We start from the raw sequence: 22,803 nt of genomic DNA on the forward strand, positions 1-22,803 counted from the left end.
CCGCCAGCCTGGATTAGTCAACATTCCTAGCTTTTTTTCCCTAGACATTCAGACTGCATCAGGATGCAAACCAGATAATATTTGTGATTGGAGGTTCCTTTTGTCCTTTCTTGTTGTTATATACAGTTGACCCTTGAACAATGAGCAGTTAGGGGTGCTGACCACCACACAGTTGAAAATCCACGTATACCCTTTACAGTTGGCCATCCATATCCATGATTCCACATCCAGGGATTCAACCAACCATGGATTATGTAGTACTGTAGTATTTATTGAAAAAAATCTGCATATATGTGGGCCCACGCAGTTCAAACCTGTGTTGTTCAAGGGTCAACTGTACTTTCTTTTTCTTTTATCTATACTTTCTACCAAAAAGGTATTGTTTAGCCTGCTCATACTAGCAATATTGCTAAATTCTGGCTCAAGCCTGCAGAGTTACTGTGTTCTAGAAGGTCTCCTCTGAAACTTTGTGTCATTAAGCACCTGTGGGGTACAACATACCATGGCACAAACTCAATGGGTTTGCACAGGAGTTTCACTTTTAGACAATTGCAGCAATGTTAAAGCTCTATGGAATAAAAAAAAAAATCCCTCTTAACAATTCCCAGTGGAATGAATATTAGATTTCCTAATAAATCCTTTGGTCATTATGTAGGACATGTATTTCTAGCTCTCTACCTTATAGGCATATGGTAGAACTGCATTTCCTGGTACCCCTTGTAATTAAGTAGGACCATGCAGCTCATTCTGGCCAATGAATCATGGCCAGACAGATCATTTCAACTCAAATATGAAACCCTTGGCAGAGCAACCCTCAGCATTCAGGATGGTGGCTGCTCCATCAGTTTGAGATTTTAAGTGACTATGATTATAAAAGCCGGTCTGCCAAATGATAATAATTATACACTATGAATGGGAAATAGTCTTATTTTTTTAAGCCACTAAACTGTTAGGGTTGTTAGTTACCTAGCCGATCCTGATTGATATTACAAAAGTATTTATTATCCAATCAATAACACATGAAATGCTATATCTCCAACCTGGCACTAGAGTGATTAATGAGGGAATTAGTCAGTTGGTCTTCTCCTTAGCATATTAGACCAACAAAATATTTAGAGGGATAGAATAAAATAATAAATCATTATTCATTTTTTTTCTAAACATGATTTAAAGTCAAGAGTATACCTAATTCCAAACATGGGTGTTCTGGTTATCTATAACAGTATAACAAATCAACCTGAATATAGTGGATTAAAACAATTTATCTCTCATGGTTCTGTGGGTTGACAGCTGGGCAGTTTTTGCTTGGGATCTCTGTGGTTGCAGTCAACTGGCAGCTAAATCTGGATCAACTAAAGGTTCAGCTGAGCTGGATGTCTGAGGTGGCTTATTCAAATGGCTGGTAGTTGACACTGGCTGTCGGCTGGAGATCAGCTGAGGCTGGTTCTTTGTTCTCACAACATGGTAGCTGATTATGTGAAAGAGCAGCAGAAGTATGAGTGACAGGAGATGGAAGCTGCCAGGCCATTTAAAGCCTATGCCCTTAACTAGAACAGCACCATTTCCACAATATTCTGTGGTCAAAGCAGTCTGAATGCCTGCCCAGATTCAAAGATTTAGAGAAATAAACTCTTCCTCTTAATGTAAGAGTGGCAAGGTCACACTGCAGAAGAGCATGTAGGAATGAGAGATATTCTTGTGGCTATCTTTGGGAAATATAATCTGACACAATGAGCTTGTATTTAAATTTTTATATCTGTAGTAAGATGCTAAAACTATGAGAGATAAAACATATTAGATTGCCTAAATAATATATTTTAGAATAAAATATGTAATACCAATACCACATATTTTAAAAGCACAATCTCCAATTTTTATTACTCCATGGTGTAAAGTAATTCAGAAATGAGGATTTTATGAAATATAATTTTACATATGTTACTTTTCTTAGAATATAAATTTCTCAAGCCCACTGTATCTCTTTTATGACTACCCTCAGCTCCATTTTCCATTTGCACAAACATCTATGATAGCATACAGTGTGCATTTAATAAATATTAATTAATAGAGTTATGATACCAGATAACTCCTAAATTTAATAAATTCTATATTCACTTATTTTCACAAAAATTCAGAAAAAGCTGAAGACCAAAACTAATGAATGAAAGTAATCTTCAGTGCATAGCGTTGTTTCATGTGAATAAATTTTCCTTTTGTCTTATGAGTTACTAGTCTTCTCAAATTAATTGCCTGCCTATTCATCTGTCTCTCCAAATTGATTTAAATCTCTATGAAGTTAGGGAACATGTCTATTTTCTTCACTATTATATTCTTTATGCTTATCAGCACAATGTCTAGCACATAGTAGGCACTAAATAAAGAGCTGATCCTAGATATTAACTATATGTCTTAAATTTATATTTACAGTGTGTTGCATAAATTGTTTCTTTTCTTTCACAAAATCTATTTTAAATAGACCTAGTCCAAATATTTAGGTGTTTTTGGCATGATGACTTTAGTGAATGTGGGTCTACCTTACTAGTTTAGAAAAGTCAAGGTAAATAATAATGATGACAGTAACAAAGAATAAATAGAGACTGCTTAAGATCCTTTCAAAAATGACTTATTAATTTAATAACAAAAATAAATAAATAAATAAATAATAAAATTTAATAACAGTAACTCTATTAGAGAAATAACTCTAAACAGAAAAACAATCTGGAAAAATAATCTAGAGCTAAAGGGCATGTTGATTCTTTAGTAGGATAACTACTTTATGCATTACTTTTTCTTTTCAAAAGCATGTTTTTATTTTGGTTACCTGCAAAGGAAGTAGAGGGCTCCAATGATAAGAGTTCCTAGAAGAACAGCCAATGCCACGAAAGCTGCAAACAGGTCACTTTTAGTTTGGATGCTGGAGCTTGGGAGAAAAACCTCTTCACAACGAGCTCCTGTATAATTTTCAATGCATCTACAGAATAAAATTTTAGATAAAGAATTGCATTCTCTGTTCCATTAACTAGTATAGAAAGCATAAGGTTTCCAGCTGGTATGAAAAAAAAGTAAGACTAATTTTCAGATTGTGAACATAGAATAGGCATGCTTTCCTATAATGCTCACAGAGCTACAGTTATAATAAAACAAATTAGCATGTGCAGTCTAATCTTTGCTATCTTCCTTTTCCAGTTTTCAAATTGTTTAGAAATTCCAGAGAAATTATAGAATATTCAGTCCTTTTATCTTTTAGATTTTCAATATGTTAATTATCCACACTTAAGTTTATCTGAAATTTATTTTGTTATTTCTGGTATAGATGTGGTTCTAAGTATATTTTTCCTTGACATTGCTAACTAGTTATTCCAACCCCATTTATTAAATAATCATTCCCTTTCCTACTGTTTAACAGTGCCTCCTTTAATGTATGTCAAATTTGTATAAGTAACAGCATTTCTTTATTCTTCAATGATCTATACATCTAATCTTGGGCTTCTACCATATTGCTTCAATACTGTTGCTTTATAATATGCTTTAGTATCCGGTAGCTCTACTCCTTACCTTATTACTTTCCTTTTCTAGAGATTTTGTGATATTTTCATTTGCCAGCCAAATATTTTAAAGCCAGTTACTTTCAGCTCTTTAAAACTATGTGACAGAGAACCATAATCTTTGGTAATATCAATCAGTTCCTTCTTCCCTGTTAATATGTTCAGAGATTATAAAACTAGAGATTGATATGAACTAATGAGTTTGGCACCAGATCAATTTCATTATTTCACAGTTGCAGTTAAAATAAAGAATAGTATTTTAATATATACTAATGTTTGTTTATAAAGCAACCCATGAAGTTACGGAGTAAACCAGGGGTCCCCAACCTCCGGGCCACGGACCGGTACCGGTCTGCGGCCTGTTAGGAACTGGGCAGCACAGCAGGAGGTGAGCGGCGGGCCAGCAAGTGAAGCTTCATTTGCTGCTCCCCATCACTCACATTACCACCTGAACCATCCCCCTTCCCCACCGGGTCCGTGGTAAAACTGTCTTCCACGAAACTGGTCCCTGGTGCCAAAAAGGTTGGGGACCGCTGGAGTAAACTACACTTAGCAATAATTTTGCATAAAAAAACATGTGTGTGTGTATATATATTCTTTAAGCTAGTATTACCAAAAATAGAAATATCTATTCTACTAAATTAATTCTCCTCCTCACCTCTTTCCAGTTTAGGAAGTATTTACAAATGTTATCTTCTTTTCTCCCACCCTAGTCTAACAAGGATGCAGGCCTAGAAAGTTACATGCTGAAGTGATTACTAACAAAGCTTGGCAACTAATGTGATAGGCTAATAAAGCAGTATACAAATAAATAAGAGAAAAGAATATCAAGTTATAGCACAAGGGATCGATTTTACTTAAATGAGCATATGAAAGATGTTTTATGAACCTCAAGCCCTACCCATGGTGAGGCAGTGGTGTTATTGGTTACGGCCTCCACTGAGGGGGGAGGGGTGTCAGTTTGAGCAAAGAAGCAGTTTTGATTCTCTCAAACTACTGTAAAGATGGAGTTGAGGAAACAGAGAAAGGAAAAGAAAGGACAGAATATGAGTGGCAAACTGAAATGCAAGTAAAATACTTTACAAAACACAATTACCTAACGTCTAAATAAAAAATACTTATTGTTTCCAAAGATCAAGTCAGTTAAATAAGTACGAGGAGAAAAAAGATTAAATGAAAATAATTTGTTTCTTTCTCCTCTAGCCCCACATCCCACTTCCTAAAAAGGGAATAAATAACACACAGAGACACACACACACAGACACACACAGGCCTAGAAAGTTAATATAGAGACTACCAAAAAAATCAATACATATGTCATCACAAAATAACCAAAGAAGGAAAGGGGCATTCCACACAGTTTAAAAAAAAAAAAAAAAAAGTTCTAAATTTTTCAAAACCAGAATTCAATAAGTAGTAATTATTTATGACTTCCGAAGGTTTTTAAAGAAAAGATTTAGCCACTGAAAAAGTTACTGTCATCGTTTTAAAATAACTCTCAGGTTTTGAAATGATGTTAAAATGGGGTTCAGTTTCCATTTGAATATAGCTAGAACCCTAAAGAAATAAATTCTGAATTGAAACAGTATAATTCTTCTTTATAAGGAAGATTGCTTTTTTAAAATGCTATAAACTCATTACTCAAGGCCGTTCAAGTTTAGGTAAGATTGAACTTCAAGGAAGAAGATGACAAACTAGCTGATGTAACTAACCCTATGTGTTTACTTTGAGCTGGAAGGAGTCAAGAGAATGGTATAAATATAAGCTGAGTGGTCAGATCAAGTTGTAAGCAAACAAACAAAAAAGGCATATAAAGGAAAACAATCAACACTACAGTGTTGTTCTGTTGTCTTACAGCAGGGCCAAGCAAACACATGCTCTTGTGGGAAAGTCAAAAGCTGATGGTATCTTTAAATAAAGCAAAGTGAAGAATAAACACATCTTGTTATTATTTAACTAGTCAAATCAGAATTTAGAGAAAAGCAAAGAAATTTAATTATGTTGTTATCTAAGAAGTAGAAATGGCTAACCTAAAAATTAATTTAAAAATTTCAGATATTTATCATACAAAAAAGTAAACACAGCCTACCAATGAGTATGTACAAGGATTCCACTTTTAAAGCTTGAGCTCATTTATGAAAATGTTATGAACCAGTTATGACACAAATATCAAACTTTAGGCAAAGTCAGCTCCTTTAAGGATAAATAAGGGTGAATTAAGAAGATGTAGACAGATAACTAAATGGTAGTACTAGTTGAAGCAAAACAGAAAGGTGAGGTATTTGTACCACCATTTCATGCAGAACTAAGTAGCCTTCAGTCTTTATGTAACTTTATTGCTAAATTATTTCCGGGCATCACTTCTGCACAGACTGCCAAGTAGCAAACAGTTGTGCCACCTAATGAGGTGAATACCAAGCACTAGGATCACACACATTCTCCTGGAACTGAAAGATGAATGCTGGAACAGGTACAAATGCTCTGCTAGGTGAGAAATTCCAAAACTCAGAATCCAAGTCATATGTGTTGGTTTTCTGGCTGAATACCACCAACAATCTTGCCCTTAAACCCAGAAGCTATGTTTAGTACACTGGACATGAAATAAACTCATTAGATTCTACAGCATTCCAGGTAAGTTGTAAGAACCAAGTTTTTAATCATGTAAACAAACAGTGCCATTTAGCTTCATGAAAGAGTATTGGACTATGAGCTAGAAAAAACTGATTTCTTCATCCCACTCTTATGATTGTTGGCTGTGTGACCTTGTCTCTAAGACACTGTAAAAATCAAAATAACACCTGCTTTTGCTATTTCATAGGGCTATTGTCAGAATCAAATAATGTCTAAAAGTGCTTTGAACATTGAAACACACTATGCAAGTGAAACTGAAATTAAAGTAGTTACTTTACAAAGACCATGTTTACATCTAATGTAGGACTACAGGCAATAAAATGCTCAAGAAAAATTACAGCCAGAAAAAGTTAAGAGCATGGAGATCAATAAATGTGTTATTATTATTAAATATTTTTCAGAAACAAGAAACAACTTTATAAGAGTCCACTAACCAAATAGTGATTCAATGTCAATGCCACTTCACTTGGGCTAATCTATCCTGGAAAGAAAAAGTATAATATTGGCATATGCCAAAATTGACTTCCAAGTTTGATTCCTACTCTGTAGTAATCAAAGTTCAATCTGAAACCCATGAAAAATGGTAACAAAACCAAAATAAAATAAAACTATTAGATTGTTCAAGAAACACGAACTAACCACATGGGCTTAAATCCCTTTAGCATTCCAGGGCCAGATAACAATACACAAACATGCCAACATCCTATGAAACTCCTACTAGATTTTTATAAGCCAAGAATTCAGGGAAGACTGACTCTTTTATTAGCTAGTGCCATAAATGTAACTTCACTAAGCATTTATTAGATTCTTAATAGTATCTAGAGATACTTAGCTAATATTCAATCTTGCAAAAGTTTTAATATTTATATGATATTAGCACCATTAATAACCAATAACTAGTATGCTTCAAATGTGTAAGTATAATCTAAGTCTAGTAAAAAAGCAAAACCTATTAGGTTCTTCCAAGATTGACGATGAACAAGATAATTTATGTGCTGAAATGGACTACAGATTATATCTGTATATAAATGGATAAAACATCCTGCATAGAGAATAATTCATATTTATCATTATGTACGATATTGTTATAATTTTATTGTGAAGGGTTATAATTTTTTTGCTTAAGTAAATCACTGTGAAAATTTGAAATATTTTACTTACTGAAACTAGCTAAAGCGCCGTGAATGAAGGAAGCATGTAAACAAATGATGAGCAACAGTAGTTTAAAACCCGACCTTCATTACTGCATCCATGCATTGGCTATTCTTTTCCAATTAAGACTTTTTGGGAGAGACACCCATAGAATGCTGCCGGGTTCACCAGAGTACTTGGGGAAAATTTTGTGATTAAAAAATTTTTCTTAAATGTCTTCCTCCATGTGAGAAAAATAATTATCTCAATTCTCACCCTATTTTGCTTTCCTCAAGAAAAAAAAAAAAAGAAAAAAAAGATCAGGGAGGAAATCCAAAACTGCTCTTGAAAGATAAGGTATATATGTTTTAAAAAAATGATCAGGGAGGAAAAGTAAAACTACAAGCAGAAAATACATATATATATATATATATATTTTTTTTTTTTTAAACATCTTTATTGAAGTATAATTGCTTTACAATGGTGTGTTAGCTTCTGCTTTATAACAAAGTGAATCAGTTATACATATACATATGTTCCCATATCTCTTCCCTCTTGCATCTCCCTCCCTCCATATATATTTTTTGTATTCTATTTTGTTATGATCCTTGGTGTAAAAAATACACATATATTTGTATATACAAAGACTTATTTATACATAAAAACTGGTATATGTCAGTTCTTCCTTTCTTTTAAGTAATAATTTCAGTAAATATAAAGCTATATTTAAAATTAATAAATGATAAATTATAAATGGGCCTTCCAATTGTAGACATTTTTCACATGTTTTGGTAAAACTTAAAGGACATCAAGACCATAAATCCAGGAACAAATGGAAAGACTTATGCTCTTAAATCACCAGACACTCAATTAAACCACAGTTCTAAACGGACAGTATTCATGCTGGCATCTTACCTTCCCAGGCTTCAGGTCTCAACAACCTTCTAATGCAGGGAAAATCTCATGCCCCAACTTGGAATAAGACAAAGAGAAGCCAGCATCAGTTCACTTCCTGACAAAAGAAGTTAAGTATTAGAGCTGAGCAAAAGTCACAGTTGTCACTTTGCATGGTATTCCTATGTTGAAAATGAAATCTTACTGATGAGAAATTGGGATATTTTTCAGGGGCCTTTCAAAGGAAATAGTGGATGAAAAGACACTATCTAAAAGGATAACCAAAATTCAGAAGCAAATGCATAATCTGATATAACTTATTATGCAACAAATAAGAAGAAAATGAAGGAGCTTTAAAGGAGGACATTCATTATCTTTCACTGGCATTCTGCTTCCTAGAACAGCAATGAGCTAACCTGAATTAGTTCTGAAGAGTAGTTTCTACTCTTGAACAAGTGACACAATTGAGTAAGACAAATGCTGGTGGAAGACAAGCAGACCTAAGAGAGCAGTTATGTTTCCACTGTTTCAAAACCATATTCTGCCATGTTTGACAAGCAGATGATCTGGAAAAACATGAGGTTTCAAGAAGATTTATCCTCTTTTAAGTTTTTGTTCTAAGCATGGTGAGGTCAAGAAAGATATATCAGTTGTTTCTGCTGAGAATACTAATGAAAAAGCTTTATCAGAAGTAAGGTTACTAATATGAAAAGTGTTAACAAAATGCATAGCTAAATAGAACAGTTGTTTCCTGCTTTTTGCAACTGTTCTATTATCAGCTTCAAGGCTGTGATTTCCTTTCTGTAAAGGTGTTCTAAAGATCAATCTAAATCCTGATGTTTAATAAAGCATATTGTACAGTGCCAAAAGTCAAAGTAAAGAGGACTTTGTTCTGATTAATATCACAGTAGCATTTTGAATTTTTTTTCTTTGAACCATAACCTTCTACTAAATTTACAGATGAAAAAACAGAAGTCTTACCTAAAAAGAGTGCCAAGAACTAGCCTATGGTAACCAACTGACCTTAAGAAAACTTTAAAATTTTATGTGGTTAATAAAACAACTCATAAAACCCAGACGATTCCTTTTGGAAACTGAGTTTAGTAAAAAGCACACTGAGGTCCAGCAAAACTGGACAGACACACACACAATATACAATTAAAAGAGGCAACGTATCAAATGCAGAAGCACAATAAATGTTGATTTTCTTACATTTTTCCAATTGTGATTCTCAACCTCAATTATTTTACTTCCATAAAACAAGCCTTTCATATATTATATGTTGGTACTCCTAAATTGCCTCTCTTAAATAGAATTCAGTCTTTATTTTATCACCTGACAAATGATGATTTCTACCTAGCCAACACTGTGACTGTTGTGGATAGGGGACAAAGCTTGGCTTCTGTCAAGGCAGCAGGGACCTTCTTTGGTCTGAGCTCGTGGCCCTCTGGGAGAATTCTGGTGATCAGGCTCAGGGAACTGGAGCTTACTAAGTCACTCTGGGTAACTATACCAACAGATACCCCTTTGCCTGATGTCTTAAAACTCCACCTCCACACTGTGCAATGATTGGCTTCACGGTGATCACAAGAAGCCTGGAGGAAAGTGAGGCAGCAAGGAAAGACCTCACCCAGCTAGTGATGCAAACATAGGTGAAGACAAATCCTTTCCCCCATCCTTGCTCCACGAACCTAGAAAGTTCTAGTTGGAAGGTTGAAAGATTAGGGGCTTGCTGACGTTGTGCCCAAGTTGGCGAAGAGGACAAGGGCTGGAAACGGCTTCTGCCTGGATTGTTCTCAGTGAAAGACTTTGAAATAGACAAGAAAGATTGTTAGGTGCCCTGTCTAACGAACCTTCTGGGTTATCTGATTCTATGGGGGCCTGTGCTTTTCATTGTCTTTGAGCTATTTTACAAACTCTGTAAATTGTAGAAAACCTACAATAAATGAATTTTGTCCAGTATAATACAAGAGATTTCCCTGTGGATATTGATAAGTATTTAGGATTTCATTTCAACATGGCTGATCACCTATACTTACATGTGTGTGTTGTTTTTGTTTTTGCCCATGCCGTGCGGGCCCTAGGCAGTTAAAGCCCAGAGTCCTAACCACTGGACGGCCAGGGAACACCCAAGTATGTCTTGTTTGAATTCATCTTTGAGCCAGTTGTAACATCTTATTTGTTCCCTTGTTAATGAATGAGTTAAATAAGTCTTTGACACATGTTCATTTTATATTTGTACGAAAATCATGATTTTCCCTTATATAAAAATTTATTTTTTTACCAGTTTGAAGGTTGCCCACTGAGATGGATTCATTTGACAGAGCTAGTTAAATGGAGTTGCCAGTGAAGTGCACATCCTTAATAGCTTAAGCCCAGGCATGTCTTTTCTGGCTCCCAGAGGTGAATCCCACTCAGCAATAGAACTTAAAATTTGCTGGCTCTCTGTTTCTCTAGCTTTTTTTCTCCTCTCCACTAATTTTATGTTTTATTTTTTTGTCATTGGTTTACTTACTACTGATAAGTTATTTTCCCATTAGTAAGAGCAATGGTAAGGAGTTCGGTTTTATAGTTTGACAATCTGATGATCTCTGTAAATGGATGATAGAGATCTACTCAACCAGGTGAAAGGACAGAGAAACTGGTTTGTTAGACTCTTATTAAAAATTTATTTCTCTATTTTTTTAGCTCAAATCAATTAAAAATTACATACCCACTGGGAAGGAGAGTACCTCTTTGACATTTGGACCAGTGAGATTTTATGTTTCTGTGTTTACTTGATCTGTGCCAAAGTTATAGATCTGAAGCTATAAGCTCTCTCTGTGCCTATGTGTCAAACTCAGAAAGGCCTTTACCTCTTACTCTGTGTGAAATTTCTTTCTTTCTCCAGAGGATACTGAAAAATGATAGTAAAAAGTCTCTTAAATTAAAGAAGTTCTGTTCTGATTGACTTACAGAGAAAAACAAGCTCTTACATAAATTCAGTATTGCTAAAATTCCCAGAATAGGAAATTGAACTTCTAATACTTTATTTTTTTAAATTTTATTGAAGTATAGTTGATATACAGTGTTGTGTTAATTTCTGCTGTACAGCAAAGTGACTCGGTTATACATATATATTCTTTTTCATATTCTTTTCCATTATGGTTTAATCACAGTTTATTGACTATATTAATAATTCCCTGTGCTAAACAGTAGGACCTTGTTGTTTGAACTTCTAATGCTTTAAATGTACTAAACTTAAATAAAATTCTTCTTGCTAAAACTAAGAAACATTTTAAGAATCCAAGTTCACATTAATAAGTAAATCTTTGGTAAACAATACTAGCTTAATAATTTTGGCTTAATAAAACAGCTATATCTTTATCAGTATTAAGTATAACAGAAGCATACATTTTATTCCACTTGGGTTTGTTTTTCCTAAAATTATACAGGTTTACTGATCAAATAAGCTAATATTACTCCTACATATTATTAAAAACTATGAAAAATGAAAACTGTATCCAATTAAATTCAATCATTATTCTGACAAACATTTATTTCAACCATAATTATGTTCTGTAGTATTTATGTTTTGTAGCAGATAATTTCCAAGGTAAAAGCTTGAATTTATATTATTTTTTTTAACATCTTTATTGGAGTATAATTGCTTTACAATGGTGTGTTAGTTTCTGCTTTATGCGGCTGCTTCCCACTAGCTATCTATTTTACATTTGGTAGGGTATATATGTCCATGCCACTCTGAATTTATATTAAATTGAATTAATGGATATTATTAGACACAGATAATTTTTAAGTAAGATAGAATACTGAAACAATCATTAAGTATAATTTCAAGTTTATATAATTTTGCTTCTTAAGGTTACAGCTTTGGTCATGTTAATGAACATATTCATTTTTGCCACTTTAAGGAGTCACAGAAGAGATGTGTGTGGCAGTAGAAAGTTGTAATATGTGAGTTCATGACTTTGCAGGTCTACTAAATTGCTTGTGTATGCCATACAGTTCTAAATTATCCACTAACCCAGTGTTCTCTGTGAAATAGAAGTTAGTTATAGTTACTTGGTTGAAAGATATGAGTAATGAGACACTTGGAACAACTGTGACAGAGAAACACAACTCTGTGTACTTTTGTTTTCCAAGGGTAGAGGTGTCTGAAGGCAGCTGTTGCAGTAGTTCTCAGGCTTTTTAGTCTCTAGTCCAAAGAACTCTAGGACTTACTGAGGACTCCAGAGAGCTTTTGTTTACATGGGTTAAGAAACTATTGGTATTTACTATATTGGAAAGTGAAATATAAATTTACAAAAATACTTATTTATTGATTCATTTGAAGATAATAATATGAACACACAGTGTGTTATAAATAACATCTCAGTATTATAAAAATGGCTTCAACGGGTAAAACCCCTGAAAGAGAACCAGGTCAGTTTGTTCTAATTAGAATATGGGAAAGTGTAGTGAACAGAATTTAGAAAATAAACTTTATTTTGTCCCATTGATGAAAGAGTTTATTAAATATTAGTTCTCAGGCACCTATCTTAACCAAGTGCCAAAATCTCCTCTGACAACTTTTTTGATTTTGTCTTCTCAAAATTGGATCCTAAATATAGAAAAAAATAAAATAAAAAGTCACCCAAAACTGTATTTGAGATTTCTCAGAGGACACCCAGAAAATCACAAATTTTCTTTGTCTTTTATCTTTTAAAAACAGAGATGATAGAAATAATTATAACAGTAAAATAATGAACAAAAATCTATGAAATTTCTTGGAGATCTGTCAATGCCTTTGCTGCACATAATTTTTTTTTTCGGCCGCGCTGTGCAGCATACAGGATCTTAGTTCCCCAGGGATCGAACCCGTGCCCCCTTCAGTGGAAGCACAGAGTCCTAACCACTGGACCATGAGGGAATTCCCGGTCCATAGTGTTTTTAATCTCAGGGCAAATGCCAATCAAAACTCTTATGAAATAGTTGTACACTATACTTCCAACAGAGAATTTTACCCTTATTCACCCTGATATTATTAACTGGCTCACAGCCATTAAGTATCTGTAATCTATGTAGTTTTGTTTTAATGTGATGCGTGTCAGAAGGCACTGCTACAGGCTATAAGGCAAGGTTTGTATTCTGAACTAAAAAGGACAGTCCCAGAGCCTCATGGACAAAGAATGTACCAGGACTGCAAATTTCTGACACTTAAAAAAAAAGATTCTTGGGTACAAGCTTCTGAGATGACTGGACTGAATCAGGATTCTTTATAGTTCAAAATCAGACAGCCTCATGAAAGCAGGCTGTTAACCCAAGATCTCAAGGAACACAGGACTGAATGAATTGATGAGAATTTATTGTGGTTATTTGTTAATACTGTAATGATCTATTTTTCTTATATTAAAAAACAAACCCTTCTCTTTTTTCTTAAGCTAGCCATAACCCACAACAATTTAGTAAATAGTACTTCTGTAAAATGCAACAAAATACTTTGAAATGTTATCTGATTCTCATTAAGCATCCCCTAACTCGCAAATTCAGAAACTATTACTGAGTCTCCTTACTCTTCATGGCAATATAGTTATTTGCATATGTCCAACAAGAACCTGTTCTCCTTTTCATTAGGACAAAACTGGACAAATCATTTGATCAACCAAGGCCTTCCATGGACTATCATTTTTGAGAATGACTCTCATTGAATTAGGTAAGTCAAGCCATTTTTACAAAACAAAAGCTGACTTTACATATGGATCCAAAATCTACAAAGCAGTAAAAATGGCCTGGTACCTGGCTTACAGGTTCAAGCCCTCAGGAGGTAAGGAAGTCACTTATTGGCAGGCCAAGAACCTTAGCATATCTGGGGGACTCTGAGAAAAGAGAAACTCACCAAATTTACAGGTACTCTACAAGTGAAATCTGGTATAGTTAGTTTCTTAGGCTTGGTTTTCTAGCCCCACAACAACAAATAATAGAGGCTTTTAAAGTCAATTCCAAGATTCTTTATGAAAACTTTCAAACAGAAGTTAATTATGTAACTGTCATGGATGTTCAGTACTGAATTGCAAAATTCAGTAATTCTATATATTTAACTAATGCTCTTATTGCACTAGCATTTTTTAAACCAAGAATAATTTTTTGGGATTATATAACTACAAGGGGGAAGACTGTTATGAAAAATTATGAAAGACTTTGAAACAGACCAAAAAAAAAAAAAGAGTACTGGGTGTTCTGTCCAATCCATCCTTCTGGATGATCTGATTCTTTAGGGGCCTGCATCTTTCATTGTCTTCCAGCTGTTTTACAACTCTGTAAATTATAGAAAACTTAGAGTAATACAAATTATTCTTTTCCATAGAAATTCAAATGAATTTTGTCTGGTGGAATACAATTGATTATTGCCCTGTAGATATCTATTAGTTTTGCATGTATTTGTAAACTTCTTTCAGCATTCCTGATTATATATGCATCTGTTGCTTTGAACTGGTTTTAACATCTTACTGGTCCCCTCATTAATTAATGAACTAAATAATGTCTTTCATGTGTTCATTTATATTTGTATGAGGTCAGGCCTTTACCTTTTTTTAAAAAAAATTATGTTATAACATCAGGAAGGCTGACGCAAGGCTACAGAGCCTGGGAAGATTCTTATCCTTCCAATTAGGTTGCCAAGATAGAGGGGAGAAGAAACTACATGATCATATTTGGGAATTTTATGACACATTAGGCCTTGAGGGTACCTTACGCCACACTATCATTCGACTTTCAGACAATGACCTTCAAACATGTTTTCAGGAACATATTATATGTGAAAATTAAAGGTAAGATAAAAGTCATGATAAAACAAATTACCCTGGATCAAACTCTTTTATTAAAAAAGAACCACACTTTTGCAATTTTTTCTACCACCCTATTTTTAACAACTAAGTATGTAAAAGTAAAGAAAAATGTAATTTCTTTCAGAATCAAAACATGCCATGGCATACGACCCAGCAATCCCACTACTGGGCATATACCCCGAGAAAACCATAATTCAAAAAGAGTCATGTAAAACAATATTCACTGCAGCTCTATTTACAATAGCCAGGACACGGAAGCAACCTAAGTGTCCATCAACAGATGAATGGATAAAGAAGATGTGGCACATATATACAATGGAATATTAGTCATAAAAAGAAACGAAATTGAGTTATTTTTAATGAGGTGGATGGACCTAGAGTCTGTCATACAGAATGAAGTAAGTCAGAAAGAGAAAAACAAATACCGTATGCTAACACATATATATGGAATCTAAAAAAAAAAGAAAAAAAAATGGTTCTGAAGAACCTAGGGGCAGGACAGGAATAAAGACGCAGACGTAGAGAATGGACTTGAGGACACGGGCAGGGGGAAGGGTAAGGTGGGACAAAGTGAGAGAGTAGCATGGACATATATACACTACCAAATGTAAAATAGATAGCTAGTGGGAAGCAGCCACATAGCACAGGGAGATCAACTTGGTGCTTTGTGACCACCGAGAGGGGTGGGATAGGGAGCGTGGGAGGGAGACGCAAGAGGGAGGAGACATGGGGATATATGTATGTGTATAGCTGATTCACTTTGTTATAAAGCAGAAACTAACACACCATTGTAAAGCAATTATACTCCAATAAAGATGTTAAAAAAAAAATGCCATGGGTTAATTTCTGCCACATGTACACTGTAATATAACAGGAAAATAATCTCAAAAATAATATAAAAAGGAATGTCAAGCAATAAAGCAACTGTAATTTCTTTTATCTTACAAACAAGTAAATGATAAATTAGTAAAATCCATCTGGATTAGGCCTAACAAATTTTGTGGCAGCTTTGATGAGATATGGGTAAAGGACCTCCTAATAGCTAGGCAATTGGTGCCATGAAATTCAGCTTCTCCTCTCAATTCTCTTTCTGCAGATAAAGTTAAAACACCAATATCTTTGGGAAAACTAATACATTAAGCTACACTGTCATTTAAATCTCCATGTGTGCGGAAATTTTCAGAAAGAATTTTTAAAACAGAAAGAACATGGAAAGAATGTGTAATAGAAGGAAAAGAATCATGACACAAAAAGAGGTAAAAAGATAAAATTTTGCTACTTCACACTTGGCCCCTGATTAACAACCACCTTTTTTTGGACAGAAATTAGAATACGTGTTCCTAAGAGAAGTCTTGGGTACACAAAGGTAAGAAGGAGTATAGCAGTAGAAAGGGCTAGTGGCCTGAAATAAGTTACTCAAACTTGGGGCCTCACACCCATCTAAAAGGGACCTTGGGATGATCCAATGAGATCATGTATTTCAAAGCACTTGGCATATCAAGGTGCTCAATAATGTTTATGAACAAATAAATGATCAAACAAACTCTTGAATATGAGCTGTGGCCTGACTGTTGTTTTCCTAATTTTATGAATGGTGTTAGCAAAGGAAGTCTGAGAAGGAAATGAATAAATAAATGGAAAAAGGGATAATGCAAATTAGACACACTAAACAAAAGCCTAGTATGTGGATTTCTGAAATTTATTTGTAAAACCAGAGTAAATTATATAGAGTATCTGATTAACTACAAAATATACTATATACATATGAATCTATGAAGATGTATAATAATTACTCAGTTTTCTGAAATTTCTTTAAAAAGTTTGAGATAGTTACACATACATTTTCTTTAAAGGTGAGTAAAAAGCTAATGATATGACTGAAAATCTAAAACTTGTGCTATATTTTCTTCCTACTGTATTAACATTCTCAGTTGAAGTTCAAAAACAATAGTATCCTTTTATTCCAGACTATAAATGAGAGTAAATTCTTATAATGACAACATAAGTCCATAATAGAAATGCTGACACCTGAATAATAGTGGGACAGCTCAGCACAGCTATAGTTAGGCAGTAATAGCATTAGCCTGTGCTTATATCAGCAAAACTCTTTATATTATTCTTTTCTTATCTCCAAATTGAATGGATTTTGACACCCCCTCCCCCTTTTTTTTGTAGTTGGGCTAACTCTCTCTCTCTGCATATAAAATACATTTATATATACCCACAAACATCTTACTTCTATATTTCCAAGCAATGTATTATGTGGGAAATACAATTTTCTGTTTTAATGAACTTTACCTAAATATGTAGGTTTAGAGTGAGAACACACAAATAATTTTATCTTGGTGCCATTTTGAAAATATTATTTGTCAAGATAAAAATAGCTGAAATTTAACTGTTTTTACTATTTTTATCTGATAATCTTATAACCCATTCAGAACACATATATGAGAAAGAATTTTGCTTCAAAAGAGTCCACAATCTAAAACTGGACAACATGAACCAACTGTTCAGTAATAAAACAAATTAGTTTCAGAACAAACATTAACTGATAAGAATGCATTTCAAGGATTTTTTTACCAGGCACATAAGAAACTGTCAGCTTTCCCAGAATATCTTGACTCCAGAGGATAGTAAAAGCGAAAATAGAGATTAGTGAAAGGAATAGTGGGGGTGTATTGAAAAATACTGGATAAATTCAAAATAAATAAAAAAGTTTTCTTTGGGGACTTTTTAACTGATGTTAATTAGTATAATCAAATACAGCAAACCAATAGATAGTATGAGGAAGAGTACCCCCAGTATGAATGTCAGACACAATCTGGGGTATTTCCAAACAAAATGGCAAACTGTTTCAAGGTGATCTCTGGCATCATTTCACCTCACTTTTCAGTTTTCTGTTGCCACATGGCACCCACTCCCAAAGCCTTGAGTCTTAAAAGGTACTTAGGACATCCTACTGCAGTGATATCCAGAAAAGATCCCATGTTCCAGACCACTCTCTGCCCCCTCCATCCATCAGAGACACTTCACTCAGTTCTGATAAATTGATTCCTAATACTAAGTGATACTAATGACCAAAGCATTAATCCTTGGAGGATTATTTGCATATAACAGAGGACCTCACAATTTACAGAAAATAATCAAGTCACATCAGTCAAGATCTTTCCACATTTAGCTAGATTTGGGTAATAATTGGCTACATTTATTCCCACTAAAGGGAAGTTGAGCAATTAATCACCTAAAGAATTTAGATATCCTCAAGGAAAACTTTCTATATAACTAAGGCTCCTCTCAATTTAGATCATTGTTAGAAAAAAAGGACTATTTCATATTCTAGCTTGAGAAATACACATCTATCCTTTAATCCTTACCAATGTTATACATGTTATTCTTTATCATTTAATTACGTGTGTTTGAGACAATAATGCTCCTTTTCCTTAATAAGACTGGAAATATGGCAGAAACAGCTAAACATCCCCTACCCCCATTATCCTTTTATCCTCTCTTCTCCAATTACAGAATCCTTAGCTAGGCACAGGGCTGCATGAAATAAAGACTGCATTTCTAAATCCCACTTTCACTGAGGTATAGCCATGTGACTAGGTTCCAAATAATAGAGTGTGAGAAAAGTGATGGGTGCAACTTCCAACTTCGAGAAAATATCCTTAAAAGGAGTAGAAGTGTCTCCTTTTCTTCCTTCCTACTTTTTGAAAAGATGTAATCCACAGATTCTAAAATATCTGTGAGAAGTATCAAAAGAAGCTGAGATTGGGCAGGCGCTACAAAATAAGAGCTCGAGGGACTATGAAGGAGGGAGAACTCCGTGTGTACCATTTGCTTCCTGGAAGGTGAAAGGCTCATTTTGACTTGCAAGAATCTGGTTTCTTGTTTGCAGTGGCCTGAGAAGGAACCAGGAGCACAGGAATGGTGAGACACAGTGGCAGAAATGTGCAAGTATGCAGATCATGGAGGAAATATTGAACCTGTGAGCCCAACTTCTGGAAGGCAGCTAAGAGACAAACTTCAGCTAATCATGACATGATTGCAGAGGCACTGGCAAAAGGGCAAGCAAGGAGCACTGAATATATTCAACTATAGAACAAAGACTAAAACAGATGAGGGATAGTAGTGACAAAACAAATGAAAATGTCATATACTCTGACAAAGTAGAAATTGTACCATTTACAAAAATTGGAAAGAGAGTAAAGAGGATGGGGTAAAGTGAGGACTGAGATCTAAAGCATACATTGGCTGGCAGTCACGGCATGTATTTAACATTGAAACATCAAGTAGTAGAGAAGTATAAGCACATTAAAGATTTTTTTAAAAACTGAAAAAGTAAAGCAGAAACTAACACACCATTGTAAAGCAATTATACTCCAATAAAGATGTTATTAAAAAAAAACTGAAAAAGAATATCACTGTCTAAAACTAAAGGGAGAGGCAGGGAGAAGAGAAAGGATGCTCATCTACATCACTGTTCATAGTAGGGAATTAATAGATGCTACCTAAAGAAATGGGGTGGGAGGATTTGGAAAGATGACAGGAACAAAAAATAACACGACTGAATTAAAACCAAACATGTGCTGCATCAATAAATAAAAAGGGGTTTCAAAGAAAAAGATGTTCATATTGCTCACAATGCTAAATTCAACTCTATGCTGCATTTATGAGGCATATCCAGAATAAAGTAATTTGGAAAGGAAGAAAGTGGAAGATAGAGGAAAGGCACACCAGGAGTCATGATTTTAATATTAGACATGGTAGAATTCAGGCCAAAAAGCATTAAATTAGATGAAGAAAGGTACTCCCATAATACAAAGATCTAACTCACAATGAAGACATAACAGTTATTAATATCTTCACAGAAAATAACAGAGCAGCAATAACCATGAAATATAAATTGCAGGAGACAAAGGAAAAGCCAGAAATAACAGTAGTAGTAGAAGACTTTAATTTACTTCTCACAGTCCATGACAAATAAAATAGACAAAAATTATGTAAGAATAAAGAACCAAATAATATAATTAAGATGACCTGACTGATACATTAAACTTTTTGCCTTAAAAATAGTGTAATCCTTCTATATAAATATCCAAGGAATAGTTAAAAATACTAAATATTAAACCACTAAAAATCAAAACAGAACCTTAATAAATTCCAAAAGGGAGAAATATTACAGAGACCATCCTGATAATATTGCAGGGAAAAAATGGAGATAAATAAAAGCAGAAAACAAAAGGTCTTTCCAAGTGGAAGTTCCTTGGGTCAAGAGGAAATTAAGAGCAAAATTATAGCATTTCTAGAAAATCACAAATATTAGAACCTATAGGATACGGCTAAAGCAGTGTTCAAAGCAAAGTTCATTAGTTTTAAATACTTACATTAATAGGAAAGAAAAACTGAAACCAAGTTAATAAGTCCTCTTGATTAAAAAAAAGAATGATAAAATAATTAAAAGGGAACTAGAAGAACTTAAGATAAAGGCAGAAATAAATGGGTTAGAAAACAGAAAAAAAAAAAAATCTATGAGCTAGTTCTCAGTAAAATAACTTTGGGAGAAAGCACATTGTGGTGGATTAAAGATGGCCACAAAGTCTTTGTCACTCTCCTCATTGAGTGTCAGTCTATTTCCCCTCCCCTTGAATCAATGACTTGTTTTGGCAAGTAGAATGTAGGAGATAATGCTTCATAATTTTCAAAGTTACACCTTGAAAGAGATCTGCCTGCATCTATTCGAATATTCCCTCTTGATCTCTATGTGAGAAGTTTGACTACCCTGTTGGGACAGAGACTTGAATCCACTTTGGATGTTTCAGAAACCACCAAGCCCCTAGCTGAACACAGCCCTATACGACATAGAGGAGAAGAAAAACCCAGTATCACTCTGCTTGAATTTCTAATCCACAGAATTGTACGCAAATTATAACATGGTTGTTGTTTTAAGCCACTGAGTTTTAGGATGTTACACAGAAATAGATAACCTTAGAATAAGGTGTTGGTGCAACTAAAAACCTAAAATCTGTGGCATTAGATTTGAACCAACAATACGTGGAGGTCTCAGGGGCAGAGACTGTTGGTAGAGGTTACAAGTAGGGTGAGGAAATGCTACTGGAAGCTGAACGTAGCCCCATGAGTGACCTTTTGATACCATGTGGAGTAGAACTGCCTACATAAGACCAGTGCAAATTCGTGTTCCATGAAATTATGAGCAAATAAAATGGTTGTTTTTAAGCTACTGATTTTTAGAATGGTTTGTTATACAAAATAGATAACCGAAATACAAATGCATAAGACATGATAAAGGAAATATAACCACAAAAATGAAGAATATTTTTAAAAATCATAAAAGAGGCTATTTTAATAAATTCTTTACATATAACATTGGAAACCTAGATGAATTGGATAATTGTATAACAAAATATAATTTACCAAAAATGACCCCAGATGAAATACAAAATCTAAACAGGCTGATTTCCAAAGAAGAAAATCCAAACAGACCATTCTCCATACAACAAATTTGTCAAGGAGCTATCCCTAAAAAACTAGACCCAGACAGTTTCATAGAGAATTCTACCAAACTTTAAAGATTAGATCATTTTGATGCTAAACTGTTCCAAAGCAGTTACAGAACAAAAAAGAAGAAAGAAAAAGAAGGAAAATACTCAAATTCTTTCAATGAAATAGGATAATCATTGATCCCAAAACCTAACAAAGATTTTACAAATAAGAAAACAATAGGCCAATCTCACTTACAAATATCAAAGCAAAAATCCTAAATAAAATGTAAGCAACAAGAATCAGCAGACCATTAAAAGAATAAGTGAGTTGTATTCCAGGAACACAAAGATGGCTCAAAATCAGGAAATCTAACAACATAATTCATCATGTAAGTAAAGTTAAAAACAAAAAACACAATCATGTTCATCAACTCTGAAAAGGTATTTGATAAAATTCAACAACCATCCTTGACAACAACAACATTTGATGAATGTGAGAGGTTTCACTTCTGGGTATGACTTGCTAAGATGCTATAGGATGACCAGCACTCCCAGCCCCTGCAGAAAACTATGAAGATCTGGACAAAATATGAAAAGCAACTACCTGAAAGTTCCAGAGAATGAACAAATACAGAGTCTATTGGGGAGTTCATGCTCTGTTGAAGGAAGAGAGGCAATGAGATACATGTAAGTTCCTATTTCTGCAGCTTTTAGCCTGGGGCTGTGTGTGGCTTAAGTAGTGAGTAGAGCAGCAGTGGGGGCTTTGCGTGGAAAAACTCCTTCTGGTCTGGGAAACCAGAAAAAAGAAGCTAAGAAGCCACAAATCCTGAAAGAGTGGGAGAATCCTAGATGAGAAAAAGCCAGAGAGGGGATCCCCAAATTCTATCTACACATAGCTCAAACTGACCCCTGAACCATGCATGCTCAGAACAAATTCAAAACAACCTAGGTAAAAACAAAATATCAGAACAGAGACTGAAGCTACCAAATAAGAGACAGCGTTTGCAGTAAACACAGAAAACCATGCTCATCAGAGAGAAATAACAGAATGTAGAATCTCCACAATTTAACACTCATGTCTAAGAAACAATCCCAAATTACCTAGCATACAAAGAACCAACTGCCCCCCCCCCCAAAAAAGAGAACATTTTCAAGAGAAAAGAAGATGAACTGAGTTCAAAGTTAAGATGAATCATATATTGGAACTCAAAGCCCAGAATTTTATTTTATTTAATTTTTAGTTTAGCTGCACAGCTTGGCTTGTAGGCTCTTAGT

At 34.3% G+C, this 22,803-nt stretch overlaps 1 protein-coding gene across 3 annotated transcripts in view; it reads right to left on the minus strand.

Moving 5' to 3' along the window:
• NRG4 (neuregulin 4) overlaps window positions 1-22,803 on the minus strand; it is a 126,389-nt gene that overhangs the window by 25,320 nt on the left and 78,266 nt on the right. For all 3 annotated transcript variants that reach the window (XM_061181868.1, XM_061181869.1, XM_061181870.1), the window contains one exon: window positions 2,822-2,971. In XM_061181868.1, the coding sequence (XP_061037851.1) occupies window positions 2,822-2,971 (150 nt within the window). The remainder of the gene's footprint in view (window positions 1-2,821; window positions 2,972-22,803) is intronic.

The sequence above is a fragment of the Eubalaena glacialis genome, chromosome 2, assembly GCF_028564815.1.
Source record: "Eubalaena glacialis isolate mEubGla1 chromosome 2, mEubGla1.1.hap2.+ XY, whole genome shotgun sequence".
Lineage (NCBI taxonomy): Eukaryota > Metazoa > Chordata > Mammalia > Artiodactyla > Balaenidae > Eubalaena > Eubalaena glacialis.